The sequence below is a fragment of the Ornithorhynchus anatinus genome, chromosome 16 (assembly GCF_004115215.2).
Source record: "Ornithorhynchus anatinus isolate Pmale09 chromosome 16, mOrnAna1.pri.v4, whole genome shotgun sequence".
Lineage (NCBI taxonomy): Eukaryota > Metazoa > Chordata > Mammalia > Monotremata > Ornithorhynchidae > Ornithorhynchus > Ornithorhynchus anatinus.
The window spans coordinates 12,491,995-12,508,355 of NC_041743.1; the positions used below are offsets into that span (position 1 = coordinate 12,491,995).

The following is a 16,361-nucleotide window of genomic DNA, read 5'->3' on the forward strand; positions in this document are numbered from 1 at the left end:
GAGGACAATACAACAACCAACGGATACAGAAAAAAGCCTCTAGAAGTGCTTTTTGATCTCACCACTGTTTTGAGAATCTGCAGCCCTCTGATTGCTTTCTCCACCACCCAGGCTTTCCTCCGTTTCTGTACCGGGATCAGTACCATCGCCGCCCTAAAATATAAAAACACTCCATGACCGAGTGCAAAATGGACCACACCTGAAATGAGCACGTCAATCAAAAGCAAATTTTAAACAAATGAATTCTGGTTCCCAGGTTTCAAACCCTGAAAAATCCATTTCGAGTTGTGTTTGTTTGTTTCTTTCAGAATTCTTAGTCATCTATCTCCATTCAGATCTAATTACTGTGCTCTCACGCCCCATATCTACCAATCAACACAACAGAAAATGAAATAGAGGTTTTGTACAATTTGGTACATAAAGGTGACAACAAAAATGATTTCTGACTGAGCCACAGAGAAGCTGATTGGCTAGTGTTCTGAAGTAAGCTGGTACTTCCGTGAAATTATGGAATTTATGGAAAAAAAATCTTTAAACATTTCAACGCTTAAGATCTTTCAATCTTTAAACATTTCACTAAAACATGGGGTCATTGCAACCTGGCTAGTCCTCCAAGTTATAAAGCTCACAATACTGGAATTAATAATGATAACAGCAACAATTTACTATGGGTCAAGCCTTGCTCTATGTACTGGGGTAGATATAAAAAGAGTCCTAGCAGCTAGGCCCGGCCTAGGCCCTTTGCTCCTCTAATTCCAACCTACTCGCTGGGCCTCGTTCTTGTCTCAACCCTTTGCTCAGTCTCTCCTGCCTGGAACGCTCTCCGCCTCCATATTGGACTGCCCAGCACTCTCTTCATAATCCTAATCAGATCCAGGAAGTCTTCCCTGACTGGTCTCCCTATTTCCCCTCCCTACCGCTTCATCCTTGCACTTTGTCCCATCCTCTAAGCACTTAGGGATTCATCCCACCCTCACAGTACTTATGCTCCCATCCTTATACTCCGGTTGCTTCTCTTACCTACAGTTTAATTTTAATGTCTACGTCCGGCTGGGTTCTAACTTCCTTGAGGGCAGGGACCAGGCCTACAGTGCCTGGCACATAGTAAGCGCTTAACAAATACCATCATCATTATTATTATTACCAATTGTACTGTACTCGCCCAAGCACTTAAGTACAGTGCTTTGCACAGAGTGCTCAATATGCCTAATTCATGAAGCTTCAGCCAAGGTGCATGTACTAGAATCTTAGCTGTATATAATGCAAAGGTTATCAAGAACTGGTGGAAAGAGCATGGGCCTTGGAGGCAGAGGACCTGGGTTCTAATCTGAGACTTCCCAACTGCTAGCTGTATGACCTTGGGCAAGTCACTTAACTTTGCCTCAGCTTCCTCAGCTGTAAAATGGGGATTAAAAACCTATTCCCCCCCCCCCCCCCCTTTCTACTACACTGTGAGCTTCAGGCAGGACAGGACTGACCTAATTAACTTGTATTTACCCAGCTCTTAGAACACAGTAAGTGCTCAACAAATTCCATTTAAAAAAAAAATCAAACACATTAAATTAGCTCCTTATTAGTGTTGGCAGGCAACCACAACCAGGACCTCAAGCCAGATGCTCTAAATTAGGCCCTGAAAATCCAGGTAGAACCAGGCCTTACCTCAGCATCATCAGCTTCATATCCATCATTGCCATCAGCGCTACCAGTTCCTTCATTACTATCTTCACCTTCATCTCCCATTCCTGTGTCTTCGTCGTCATCATCTTCATCTTCCTCCTCATCTTCATAATCCTACGGGAATTAAACCCCAAGTTGGGAATGTGAAATAAGAATGGTCAACTGAAGAGTAGTCAGAAACTTGGAAGACAATACTGCTTGAGAAGGAGAGCAGAGTGAAGGTCAGAAAGGTCAAAATTATGCAAATGCAGCTGCAAAAACCCCCGCACAACTTCGAAAGCTAAAATATACTCACACAGGATACCCTAATGAAAGTATATGTGGTTTTGCCTCACAGCATAATAATCAAATGAGATTCTTTTGGGAATTCTGATTGCTACAGCTGACCAGGAATGAATGAGGGGAAACATGGGTGGATAAGGGACACATTTGTATTTATGGATGAGTTAGCTACTGGGAGAAATGAAAGAATATGGGCTGGTGGAAATCAACCAAATCCAGTAAGTGTGTCCTGGAGGAATTCACCATTCCACTACATTTTATCAATCCCAGAAACCCAATTTGGATCCAAAAATCACACACAGACCAAGAAACTATTTTCTGTGGCACTAAATATACAATTATACTAAATATACAGGGACTAGTGGATTAACATCACAAAAATGGCTTGTGATGACAGGAAACTAAAACGAGAAAATCAATCTGAATACTTTTTGGTTTGCAATGTTACAGACTGTCACCTGCAAATTGAAATTTAGTGATGAGGTCTTCATTAAGTCAGGTCACGACACCGGAGAAATTCCATTTGCATGGCTCGCAAATGTGGTTATGAGCGAGAGGAGTGAAGGCTACAGAAACTAAAATGAGTCCCTTTAACAAAAGGAGCCGAGCGCAGCGATGACTCCTGCTCCTGTGATTTCAAGCTAGAACCACCAAGCTGGAAGCTCAGGCTACGCTCCAGCAGCTTTTGTCAAAAGGGACCAGGGGAATTTGTCTTCTAAAAACAGAGTCCACAGACTACATGTTCAAGGGTTTTCCGGTCACTAGGGACAGATCTTGTGGCCAGGTCAACAACACATACAATCATTTATTAATGAAGTTCAAGCTGAAATGAATGTGGAGTAAATTCCTAAGGGTTCAACAATCCAAAAATGTTCCTAATTCTGTCAGGGCAGAAGTTCTGCACTAAATCAGGTACTCGATTCCCTTGTCGTGTAGGGATTACATTCCTGATGAACACTGTCATGGGAAACACGTTAAAAAACGACGATTGTGTGTATGTCGCGGTGGTGAGTCCAACTAGACCCCGACGCAAAGGAGGTGAGAAGAGGAAGCCAGGAGTCACCCCGGGCCCCTCCCAAAGGGGAGGTGTAATTAATGCCTCACGGAGCAACATTTGGAGATGAGCCAATCAAGAGGAGGGTTTGGGAAGGAAGCGTTGGTGGGGGGAAATACAGGTAACTGGAGAAGACCCTCGGCCATCTTGAGGCAAGAGCTGTAAGCTGTGCTCCTGGGAGAGCAGGACACGGGGCAAGCTCTGGGTAGGGACACTGGATGGGACACGGGGCATAGGAAGGGATCAGAGACGATCTAGGGTGAGGGGTCAGGATACCTTGAAGGTTCAGGGTCCAGAGTCAGGACACCAGAGTGAGGCTCCTGCCCCCAAAGGAGAGAAAAGACACAGAGAAGTTGAGACAGGAACTTGGGAGGCCCCGAGAGAAGAAGGGGAAGGACCCAGGACGGTATTATCAGAAGAATTTCCCTAAGTCCTTACTATATCCTTTTAAAAACATGTAAGGAAAATATGTAACAAAAGTCCCAAGTTCAACAGTATATAATTTTAAAATGAAAAAGGAAGGTAAAGACGTCTCTATTTGAGATCACCATGATGTCAGGCCAATGGTGGTAACTCCGTTTCTCTTTAGTCTGACTCAACTGCTCACGCTTACCTCTTGCTCGCCGTCGTTTTCCTCATCGTCATCATCTTCGTCATCACTGTCGATTACAATAACATCATCTCCTTTGGGCTGGCCGTCTTGGGACGACGTAGTGGTCTGCTGCTCTGACTGAGGCCCAAGATCCAATGGTAGAGATTGAGAGTTTTCTTCAGTGTCCTCCATGGGTGTATAGTCTCCCTGGGAGATTCCCTTGGAATGTAAACATAAAAATTAGTTGAAATTGGAATATTTAATACTTGTTTTTAAGACACAGTTCAATCTAAAAAACTAACATCAGCATTTGAGCAGAAACATATTTTTAAATTCTAAATCACTATTTAAAACACGTGCCTCTGAAAGAAAGCCAATGTTATTTCAGTTACTCCCGCAAAACCTCCAAGTTATTTTTCTAAGGCCACCAACGGCATAAGTGAAGGAAAACACGTGAAACAAAACTCAAGATGTGTGCAATCTAGTTAGCATGACAGCTCTTTCTTTCAAATACGTTAACATTGGCTTTTGAAAAACCATTCTCACTTGAGAATATCAGAATTCAAAAGAAAAATGTCTGTTTTTGACTGCGGGAGGACTTTTACCATTCTTGTTTGGGTAGCGCTGCCAAAATACATCTTCAGCTAGTAATCTTCTATGAAAGATTACCCATGACAGCACAGAAAATGTATCCGCACAATTCGTCTCAAAACCGTTACGTTAGAAGCAACTTTAATTAAAATTATGCATAGTAAAATCTCATAATAATGAAAATGTTTTTAGAAAACAACGCGGTACAAGTGGAAAATGAAGACTTGGGTTTATTTGACCTCAAAAAAACTGATGTGTATCGTGTGATGCGGATGTGTGTTGGATTCGCTTGGCTTTGATTAATCCTCACCACCCTGGTGATGACCTCCTATCAGCCACCTAATAATAGTAATAATAATAATAGCATTTAAGAGCTTACTGCGTGGCACTCACTGTATAAGCCCTGGCGTGGATACAAGCAAATCCTTGGGGGAGCACAATACTGTACATAAAAATCCCTGCCCACCAGGAGCATACATTCTAGTGGGGGGAGACAAGGACTAAAATAAACTACAGTTAAGGGAACCAACATGCAACTGCTGTGAGGGTGAGGTCACGGTGAATACTCAAGTGCTTACAGGGTAAGGACTCGTGTACGTAGGTAACGCGCTAAGGAGAGAAATGGGTTGGAGAGATGAAAGATTAGTCAGGGGAAGCTTCCTGGAGACGTGTGCTTTGGCTTTGAAGGTGGGAATCAATCAGTAAATCAATCAGTGGTATTTATTGAGTGCTTACTGTACTAAGCGCTTGGGAGGGTACACGACAACAGTGTCGGCAAACACGTTCCCAGCCCGAAACAAGCTTACAGTCTGGTGGGGGGGGATGGGATAGACACTAATATGAGTAGTGGTCTGCTGCATGTGAAGAGGAAGGGAGAACCAGGAAGAGAGGGTGTGACCAAGGGTTGATGACGTGAGAGAGAGAAGCACAAATTTAGGGCAAATTCTACCGTCTATATTATATCAAGAGAAGAATATGGATCTGGGAACAACCCGAAAAAAATAACAAAAATAACTGCGTTAGAGTTTACTTACTGAAGGCAAATAGGGATATACCAAAATATCAAATGCTAAATAGCAGTAAGATAGGAGAATTTTTCAGTTTAAAGCCATAAAGAGGGGAGGCTGAGTCACAGTGCTCTCAGCTGGCTGTGAGAGGTTTGCAATATACCAGAAAAAGAGAAGAGCAGCTAAAATTCTAATAGGTACAATTTTCCAAGGGTTCAAAGCTGCTCAGATTGAACCTCGGAAGCTACTGACAACATCAAATTCACCTCTTGCGGGTCACCTCTCGCAGGCCAGCAGCAACAGTAAAATTGATTTGTGTTTAACTTACTTCTCCAATGGAATCTTGGGAATCTTGATTGAAGGTTTGAGTCTCTACTTCCCCATCAGTGCTTTCTTCCGCCATAACGTCCTCCTAAATGATCACATGATAAAACATAGAGATTGCACTCCAAATATTCATTGTTCCTTCTGTATTTTTTTGAAACTCTTCAAGGGAAATAATAAAAACAACGCAGGAGACCAATAGAGCTGAAGCAACTGCACAGCCGGACTACCACAACTTAAAAGAGGAAGATTTCATTCTAATTTTAAGTGGCAGATATTTGAAACATGTGATGGAGGAAAAAACCGGGGCAGACAGAAACTGTACTTTGGGCCAGGTACTTTTAAAGGGAGGCGAGAAGCCTGAGTGCTGCACGGGGCATCTCGACTGTAGAAAGGACAACTAAAATGCCAACGGGCAGCTGTCAGACATTTCTGTCTTGCAAGCTGCAATCTACTCACATAACCAATTTCTTTGGAACTGCAAAGCCAGACTTAATACCATCATGAGGGGCGTTCCACTCTGGAACAAATTAAGTGCTCAACCGCAAATTGGCCATTTGGAAAAATCTGGACCATTCAGTCATAGGATAATTTGGTCGTAAAATATTTAGTTCCGCTACATCAAAGCTAAGAGTATAAAAATTTCTTAACGCCATTGATGCAAGTGAGATTCCAACAGGTTAGGGTGTAGGATATGTCTTATAAAAGCAGCCACAGAAGTACACAAAACCCCAGAACTGTCAGCAAATACGTTTTTCCCACCCCTTTATTCTTTATAATAAAATCATATTCGGGGCCCTTAAGGATCCTAATTCCATGGCAGTCAATTTTAACTAAGACCAGGAATCATTTGAGTTCCATTTCATGAAAGTAAAAGGACCTCCCCAAATTTAATTTTAATATAAAAAGTCCCATTTATCAAATTCCCCACTTTAAACCCTCTATTTCTATGATAAACATGGGAAATATCTACTACAGGCATTCGGGGAACACTCCTTGGTGGAAGTATATTTACCTCTAAATGGTGATGACATTCCTCTCTTTAACATCAATGTTACAACACACGCTAAAAGATGATTCATGTAAGACGACTAGCCCCTTCTCTATATACTCCCCCGGCCACTTTAAATGCCTAAATATTTTTAACTCAGCCCTTTGCATGACACTCTTTGCCACACACCTCAGTTCCCACAGGAGGCACGCTTTTCAATTTCTTCGGGAGAGGCAGATCCACTGTCTCCTCGGAGACCTGGTCTGAGTTTTCAATTGCGCTCTCATCTTCCTCCTCTCGGGCGCGCTTCGGCAACGAAGAACTTGGGGTGGCTGAAACTTTGAAATACACCATTCACAATTGAGAGCTGGTAAAAATACATGCTTCATTTGGAAATAGCACAGGTGGGAATTTCCTTCACCGAATGGATTTGGTTATCAATATTATAATATCATATTACAATAACAATACAATTGATATTAATTAATATATCAACACCATAATATATTATATTCATTATATCAATATAACAAATAAATAATATTTATTATTTATTAATAAAGATTTATTTAATACCACTTAATTTCCATACTAGTGGCTTCCAAACTTCAGGGCCTAGTTTTTTTTAAAGCATACTAACAAGGAAACAAATAAAAGGCAGTCTATGACTTAAAAAAAGAGCATTCTTCTGGTTTTTGATAAAGACAGAGCAATCTTTTCCAATATTAATATATTTTCCAATAATATAATATTATTCATGATTAACAGGAGCTGACATTCTTCTGAGAGACAACCAGAATGTGCTGGCTATTTTCTCTTCAGTGGGCCACAGGTACCCAGAAATTATGGTACATTCACCTATCGCCACAGTCTTCCATGTAACCTCACGGCAATTCATTACTACCGAGAACCAGGGAATGTGTCCGCTTATTGTTATACCCTACTCTCTCAAGCACTTAGTCCAGTCCTTAGCACACGATAAGCGCTCGATAAATACAATTACACCTGAATGAATGAGTAACAAACAATATTAATTAAAAGCCGACACACTCGTAGAAATTCAGGCTTCTCCTGAAAGAGGAGATGTGAAAAGAGAAGCTAGGATTAAGGGATTCCACCGGTAACGCAAGACAGGCGGCAATTTGATTTTCATCTTGCGGGCTAAACTAACCTGTGCCGAATACGGCGGTGGAAGTGGAGGGCCTCTCGATTGGTGAGCTCTGTACCACCTCCACAATGCTGGGGGAGAGTTCTTGGTTGGCCGGCTCCATCTGAGGAAGACTCTGCTGAGTGGGCTGCACAAAAGCCGTGGCTTGGGTCTGCTGCTGAACTGTCAAGATGGGCTGAGAGATGGGGGGCTGGACATTCGGACTGGTGGAACGGACCGATCCGCTTGTACTTCCGAAGACCGGAACGTGCTCCACAGGTCCTTCTGACTGGATAGCTGAAAGGCAAGGCTAGCGTCACTACACTTTTATTCATCCTCCTCTCCCAGTCCCAAAACACCTACATACAGAATGTGTTCTGATTATTGTCATAGTGTACTCTCCCAAGTTCATAATACAGAGCTTTGCACACAGTAAGCGCTCAATGAATACGGTTGTGTGAATGAATGAATACAGTTTTCAATATCTTCATTTTTCTATTTACTCTTTTTTTTTTTTTTTAAATGACAACCCAGGTAATAGTGTCCCTACAGCTTTCAACACCTTTCTGTTTATTTTTTCAAAAATGACTGCAGATGTAATCAAAACCACGCACAGATAAGAAGTTATAAATGAAATTACATTTGACTGAAATTCATTCATTCAATAGTATTTATTGAGCGCTTACTATGTGCGGAGCACTGTACTTAAGGGCTTGGAATATACGTATCGGTAACAGATAGAGACAGTCCCTGCCCTTTGACGGGCTTACAGTCTAATCATGTGTTACCATCCAATTTTTAATTTTCAGAAAACGAGAAATGAGACAAGTTGAAGTCACTCCAAGCTTTTCTTGTAAAAATACAAAATTTGGAGGCCCAGTTTGGTTGAGGTAGATCAAAGTAACCTCTAGACTACAAGCTCATCCTATAGACCGTACGCTCATCGTGAGCAGGGAATGTGTCTGTTACATTGTTAGGCTGCATTCTCCCGAGCCCTTAGTACAGTGCTCTGCACACAATAAGTGCGCAGTAAATTTGACTGGTTGACTGAAGCAATCTTGTTCCAAATGAAGTGACGATATACTCGTGGAAGACACTCAGTCTGATATAAGGGTTTGAATTCTGAGGCCGAAAAGTCCTCACCCCTTGAAAGCGTGAAGGTGCTGGAGACGGGGGTAACAGAGAAGGAACAACAGGGCACTGCTCGCGGCCTACGTATTTCCTAATTCCCCACTCACTGACATCACCAGTGCATTCTCTCTTGTTCAATTCATCCCGCTTAGTACGGTGCTCCGAACACAGTAAGCACTCAATAAATGCGACTGAATGAATGAATGCCTTCTATGCTCTTTCACCGCCTTCCAGTAGGAAGAAGTAGTAATTGGTGGGTGGCTGATTATGGCTGGGGAGGCGGGCATGTGCACGCATGCCCTTGCTTTTAAAGCAAGACTCACTTCTTGGATAAATCTGCCATTTTCAATTAGTAGACTACAATAAACGGTTTAGCCATAGCGTACGTCTGCGCTACCCATTTGGGCTACAACACTGTTTGAGAAATAGGGAATGTTTATCACACAACGCGAATGTTTGGCCAGGGCGGTTCCTCAACGTCGGAAGAGTCTGTGCCCAGGCGCAGGGCACGTCAGGTAAGTCCGACAGAACGCGGTTTCGGGCACTGCAAGAAGGCGACCTTAAAATTGCAGAGCTATTGCAGAACTAATAACTGCAATGACCACCTTGGAACATCATACAATGCAGTATCGTTTGAGATGTTCATTCTAGACAAAACCCGTAGGTGCTACAGTTTTAAAGCAGACTTGGTAGCTGATTATTCAGTTGAGGTGGTTTTCTTCCCACTTTACCTTCTTGAGTCTCCACCTGTGTCGTAGGCATCACGGTAGCCGTAGGGGTGGTGGTCGGATTGGTAACCGTCGCCGGCGTAACCATTGGACGGATACTAGCTCGAGGCGTTGATTTATTTCCAGCTATGGCAGCGGCGGTCACTTTGCTCGGAGTGGACACGACGGGAGTCGGCTTGATATTGGCTGTCGGTGGATCGGAAGCGCTGGCACTTGAAATAAAGCAGTTACAGGAGGCAACTTTTGAGCAACAAATACATTTAACATTCTCACTCCCAATGCCGATGTTCAGTTTTCTCTTAAGTGCTTAGTACGCCTTACGGAAACACACGGCTATGGTAGATAGGTAAAATTTAAAATTAGTAAAAACCTCTCTTATCGAGGTCAGTTGACAGTGTAAAAGCAGACCACGGGGGCCAAATCAATCCAGTTTATCAGGCACTGGATGAAGTGAAAGTCAAATTAATGAGGACAGACTGTACTTAAGATACTAAAAAGTTAGGAGGAATCAGAGATTACGGGGAAGGAAAGCAAATAAAAGGTTAAGGATTTGAGAGCGTGTAACCTGTGGCTTCGGTAAGGAAATGACAAACACCCACAGGCCTCGACAACGCGCTCAGCAGTTTGAATTCAACGTTCCTCTATAACAACGGGGCATCCATCTTATCTCTTCATTTTAAGTTCATTGTGGGCAGGGAATGTATTCTACGAACTCTGTTGTACTGTACACTCCCAGGTGCTTAGTACAGTGCTCTGCAAATGCTAAGTGCTCAAATATCACTGATGATGATTACTGCTTCTAGTGAGCTGCAAACTGAGAATAGTTAGGAAGGTAGGCACTTTTCTCAAATTATCTGCAACACTGACTTAGAATCACATACATTTATAATTACTTCTGATCCTTGTCCAAAGCTTGCTTTGTGAAAAGCCCGGGAGAGAGTCCGGGAAATGGAACCAGGATATGGATTCAGATGTGATTCTACAACATATAGAAGAGTCTTCTCCCATTTGAAATTCCGGTTCAGTACTTGCACTGCACTGAATTATTTCCATTGGAAAAAAAACTTTCTAAACCCAGGCAAGAGTCCACAAGGCAAATGCGCATAAAACACACTTAATGCACAAGGCTTAAAAGATGGACTGGGGCTACTTCACACAAGGATATGGCTTTGGAAAACCAAACCAACAAACAAACAAAACAAGTAACTCACATTCCTCTTTCCCCGGAAGCTGGAGTGGTTTTCAGTGAGATCTGTCTCTGCTGTTCAGGGACCTGTGAGATGCATCATTTTGAGATATTACAGAACGATGAGTCTGAAATTCCCTGAAGTAACACCGGCATCAACATCCAGAGCTGTCGCAAATGTTTTTCTTTCAATTCTAGAGCAGCCGGCTGATCTAGAATCGTTTCCACAGAGTTACACGCTAGCCCAGGGTGGCCAAACCGCGGCTCACGAGCCCCGTGCGATTCTCCTTCCCTCGCTGGGTGGCTCTCAAGGCCCAGTGACTCGAGGATTTTGCAGTGGTGATGGGAAGTACCCCCCGCCCATCCCCGGCACGCCACCGTGCACCTTTCCCATCCCGGCTGAAGGAATGCTTTTGGATTTGTGGCCTCTGGCCACATTATCTATCTGTGGCTCTTTGGTACTTGCGGATTAGCTGCCCGTGCGCTAAACTCCAAAATGATCTAATAATAGTAATGGTGAGGAGTGTGCTACTTGCTAAACACTTACTATTTGCTAAGCACTGTACTAAATGCTGCAGCAGATGAGAAAATCAGGGCAGACACAGGCCCTGTCCTACACGGAGCTACCGGTTTAATGCAGAGGGATAACAGGTGGTGAATCCCCATTTCACGGATGAGAAAACGGAGGCATAGTTGGCCACGCCCCAAACTGCCTAGCCTCGCCCCACCTTCCAAATGAATCCTGGTTCGAATACCAGTTATTTCTATTTAATTACCTTACTTGTGGACTCCTGAGGCTCATCTCGTTGTTCGTGGTGCCTCTCTTGCTGTTCTCTAAGCTCTCTTTCCAGGCGGCTTATGCGACTTTCATACTGTGATTTTAGAGCAGTCATACGTACATCCAACTCATCCTTCTGCTGATCCAATGCCCCATTCCTTTGTTTAAGCTCCTCATTTTCTTTAGTCAGTTGATCTTTCACACCTAAACCGACGAAGAGTCAGAAGCTCAAGAGCACGTTTATAAATTAATTTACTCCTTTTGTTTAAAAATTGAAAATACTGAAAGGGCACCCGGCTCCCAAGTAGAATGATTTTTGCCGTTAAGGGCACTGAACTACTAGGGTGGGAAAAGCTTCCATACATCCCTCATAAAATATCCGATGGTTCTATGTATACTTCATATCTCCATTCAATCACCTAAAAAGGGGCATATTTGATCATTTTCAATTAATTTACTCACACACCGATATTCAGAAACACCAATTATATATGCATCTAGTTGAACGATTAGTAGATGAACATTAAAAGAAGGAAGCTAGCCTAATTAAACCTTAGTGATTCGCCCAAGGTCACATAGCAGGCAAGTGGCGGAGCCAGGAGTGGAAGCCAGGCCCGTGCTCTTTCCACTAAGTGACAATGTTTTCTCAGTCCCAGATTTATAGGAGGAAAGACCATAAAGAGATGAGTGTTAAAACTACTTTGAATATATATTCATATTATAATATTTTGCTATATAATGCAGTGCACGAAAAGAAAAGAGATATCACCCCGGTATGCTCAAACCCTAAAATCTGAATGAAGAAAAAACACACGTGTATGTGCTTCTATTTACCTGCTATATGAGCAATTTTCTGTTTGGCAGCTACTAGAGCCTTTCTGGTCTTCTCTTCCTTTTCAGTTATCTGCTGGCGGAGCTGTTCCTCCAGGGCAGTTCTATCTTGCAGATCTTGATGAAGACGGGAAAGTTCAGACTGCAGCTGGGTTATCTGTTCTTGCAGGCCTTTAGCTTCACTCTCCTTTTCAGATAACGTCTGCGACAAAGGCAATTTTTTTAACCCATGGACACAAGCCACGTTACTAGATAATGAGGATAAGGAGTTCCTCGGCATTTTCAAAGGCCACCCGATGAATTTAAAAGCGTACACGCTAATTACGAGTTTAAGTAGAGGTGTTAAAAATGTCGATCTAGAGACTGATCACATTACATTTTCACAAAGCTGTATTTGGTAAAAAAAACTGATGGTTTGCATCTCTGAGGTTCGTTTTTCAACATCTTACAACAGTTCTGTTGTAAGGGAGGAAAAGTGATTGATCCTAACAAGTTTTCCTTTCACTAGACTAAGGCTTGATAAATGACGAGCCACAGAGGGAAGAGATAGTGGGAGAGGTGGCTACAGTCCTACCCTGCCTTAATGTGCTGAATCTAAAACCAGAGCTGCACTCACACCTTCTAAATATTTGGCGCTTCAGAAGGGGGTGACTTGGATTTTGAATAATCAGAATAATCATCTTGAAATGAAAACCTACCCATAATGTAGAATAGCTCATTTTTACTATTGTCCTTGTTTTTGTGTTTCTTTGCCGTTTAATTATTCCTTGTGCAATCACCAACTTCCACCTCCAACTGAGAATGTGATTCCCCTGTGCCTCAGAAACCATTTCCCACATACCAGTGTTGTAATTTACTGCAGCACCCACCACTGTCATCATTAAAACTTACAGTCATCGGGATACTTGTATAAATCCTGTCATTCACTTTGTAAATATTCAAATTCACCACGTTGCGGTTAAGTAAACATTATTCCTATTTGATAATGAGTGAATACGTGACATAGCGCTGTCTACTATGCTTTTATGGGCAGATAAATGACAGAATAATAATGATAATGTTGGTATTTGTTAAGCGCTTACTCTGTGCAGAGAACTGTTCTATGAGCTGGGGGAGACAGGGTCATCAGGTTGTCCCACGTGAAGCTCACAGTTAATCCCCATTTTACAGATGAGGTAACTGAGGCACAGAGAAGTTAAGTGACTTGCCCATAGTCACACAGCCGAACCCATAATCTCTGACTCCCACGCTCGGGTTCTTTCCACTGAGCCACGCGGAAACAATCGCAAACCAAGGACTTTACGACTATCTGGAGAATCCACCTACCTTCTGTAAATTCTCTGTTTGGCCCTCTAGTGATTTTGTTTTCATTTCAGCTTGGTTGAGGGTTTCTTTGAGCTCTTGCATTTCTTGAATGGAAGCCTGCTGTTCTTGCTGTTCTCCTGAAGACTGAGCTGAACTTTCGGCTACCTAAAACGACACAGGCGACTGAGCATTTCCGCAAAAGATTTTGCCCCCAGGGTCCTGGGGCCTGAGGGCAATCTCTCTCCTCCTTCCTGAAAGCCTGAAAACTAAAGCTTGATCACCCACACGGAAGGGCGGAGGAGCCAGAGGCTGAGAATCACATGAACAAGAGCTTCTGGGGATTTGGGGCCCCCGCCTGATCTCTGAGTAGACTCACTAGTCCCGCCTGACAGTTTGAAAATGAGCCTGTCTAATCAATCAAGCAATCAATGGTATGCACTGAGTGCTTACTATGTGCAGAGCACTGTACTAAGTGCTTGGGAGAGTACAATACAAAAGAATTAGCAGACACACTCCCTGCCCATAAAAGCTTACAGTCTAGAGGGGGAGACAGGCATTAATATGAATATGAACTTATAATTATAATATGAATTTATAATTGACCTACGAGTTTGCAATGAAGAATTGTGTCCGGAGCAGTGAACTGTCCAAAGACTATGTCGCCCAAATACTGTGTAGCATGAATTTTTTGATTACTCAATTTTGATTATTCAAGAATTGTTGTCTGGTAATTCTTCAATAACTATGTGGATCTGATTTCCACCAGTTAAAATGGAAGGGCTTGTGAGCCAGACATGACCAAAAATGTGTTTTGTTTTGTGTGTGGTGTTTTTTCTGGGGGTGGAGGGGTGGACTTTTTCCAGGATTTAGCAATAAGCATTTTAAGTTCTTAATAAAAGTTAACGATAATTGATTTTGACAGATAGGAAGAATATGCCCTCGGATTAAAGAGTTTAAAACTAAGTGATAAAAACAATTCAGAGAAAATCGAGCTTATTATTCAAAATAATGTTGCTGATTCTTTTTTGTTTTATAGTAAATAGAGTAACGAATGTTGGCCTATGCTTTTGGTTATGACAGTTCTTTAGGCGAGGCAGAGGCAAAAATACCTTTGAGGAAATAAGGCCACCAACAACGACCATTTACATTTTTCCTTCTTTTCGTGACAGAGGAATTAACTACTTAGTCTATGGATTTCAATCAGCCTGGCTTTATAAAAAAGGTGAAAACATTCACCTGTGCTATTTAACTTTCTAAATACTGCTTTCTTTATATCAAGTTAAGCCTACCTTATCATGCTGTGCCTTAAGCTCTTCATACTGAGTCTTGTATCGGCGGCCGATTTTCTTGACTTGGGTGATGGTTTTGACTTTCTCTTGTATATCGGCTACTTTAGCATCTAAGTCCTTCTGAAGGGTTTCCTTTTCGGTTCGTATTTTACTTAGTTCTTCCCTTAGGTTTTGGATTAGGTTCTGGCTAGTGGTCAGAGACGCATTTGATCTAAATCAAAAGTGAAAGAAGAGTGGGGAGAAGAGAGGGTGATTAACAAGCCCGAAACATGAATTTCTTGACAAGTTTTGCCGCCTCACTGAGCCGTGGCTGTCTCCTCACACTCACTCGTCAGGCCATACTGTTACGGGGCTACATTCTCTTCACTTCACCTCAGAATATTACCCAGCACAGCTGCTTGGCTGCCAATTATCCTCCATTTTACAACCCTGCCCCACCCCAGTGAAGCTGGTCTGAGGTGAGCTAAACTATCATGGAAGTAAACCTAACTGTTCCAAATTCTCATTCGTAGTTCTAGATCTCTTCCAAATTCTCATTTGTGGTTCGACCTTGCCAAATGAGACTGTATATAGCACACGCCAGACTCATAACACTTTTCCGCAGCGTCTTTTCTCCGCCGACCCAGAGGCTATTCTGAAAAGCTTCCAGATACCTACAACTTGACTTTGCATCAAGGGTCTTAAAAGGTCTCTCTCTACTGCAACCTCTCCTTACTGTTCCTCTAGGGCAAAAATCATCTCCTCTAGGATATGCTCCCAAGCGCCTAGTACAGAGAGCTCTGGATTAATCAACTAACCAATGATATATCTGAAGTGCCTACTGAATACCCAAGCACTGTACTTCAGAGGCGCTCAGTTGACTTTTAAACACAAAAACCTCATTTAAAGGTTAACATTTGTTAATGCATAGGTTTTCTGAATAGCATGACTTTGGAGGTTCGGAGCTTCAGCAGAGAAAGCGTGTTTCTGGTGGACTAATTTGTGAATGCAGCTTTAACTTTTCTCATCATCGTTTAAATGACAAACCAAAAAAAAAGAAACCCTCTGTTTTCTCACATTAAGGGAGGTGTGATTAAACAGGTCTGTTGTTCAGGGAAGTGGAAGGGCTGTGGATGTAAATCCCTTTCTCCATCACCGGTCCTACTGGAAATCTGGGATTTGCTATAAATCGGCTCACTTGGATACACGGGAGTCATGAAAATTTACAACATACCTTGCGATTTCAGCTTTGAGTCGGCCGGTTTCTTCCGTCATCTGTTGAATGCGCTTGGTGTTGACCTCCTTTTCTGAAAGCAGCTTGCGACATTCTTCAAGATCTGTATCCTTCTGCTGACTCACTAGATGCTAAAATAAGACAGATTTCTAGCCTGATTTTCACTGTTGTTAATTCACCCTCTCGTCTTCTACAAAAAGTAAACGTGCTCCAAAAGGCAGCAGAGACATCCTCG

General features: G+C 42.5%; 1 protein-coding gene across 4 annotated transcripts in view; it reads right to left on the reverse strand.

Annotated features, from left to right (window-relative positions):
• TPR (translocated promoter region, nuclear basket protein) overlaps positions 1-16,361 on the reverse strand; it is a 55,513-nt gene that overhangs the window by 8,367 nt on the left and 30,785 nt on the right. For all 4 annotated transcript variants that reach the window (XM_029081045.2, XM_029081047.2, XM_029081046.2 and 1 more), the window contains exons 30-42: positions 16,127-16,257; positions 14,914-15,124; positions 13,646-13,789; positions 12,323-12,521; positions 11,487-11,692; positions 10,736-10,797; positions 9,528-9,736; positions 7,690-7,962; positions 6,708-6,856; positions 5,532-5,615; positions 3,627-3,824; positions 1,660-1,791; positions 63-153 (exon numbers count right to left, since the gene is read on the reverse strand). In XM_029081045.2, the coding sequence (XP_028936878.1) occupies positions 63-153; positions 1,660-1,791; positions 3,627-3,824; positions 5,532-5,615; positions 6,708-6,856; positions 7,690-7,962; positions 9,528-9,736; positions 10,736-10,797; positions 11,487-11,692; positions 12,323-12,521; positions 13,646-13,789; positions 14,914-15,124; positions 16,127-16,257 (2,089 nt within the window). The remainder of the gene's footprint in view (positions 1-62; positions 154-1,659; positions 1,792-3,626; positions 3,825-5,531; positions 5,616-6,707; positions 6,857-7,689; positions 7,963-9,527; positions 9,737-10,735; positions 10,798-11,486; positions 11,693-12,322; positions 12,522-13,645; positions 13,790-14,913; positions 15,125-16,126; positions 16,258-16,361) is intronic.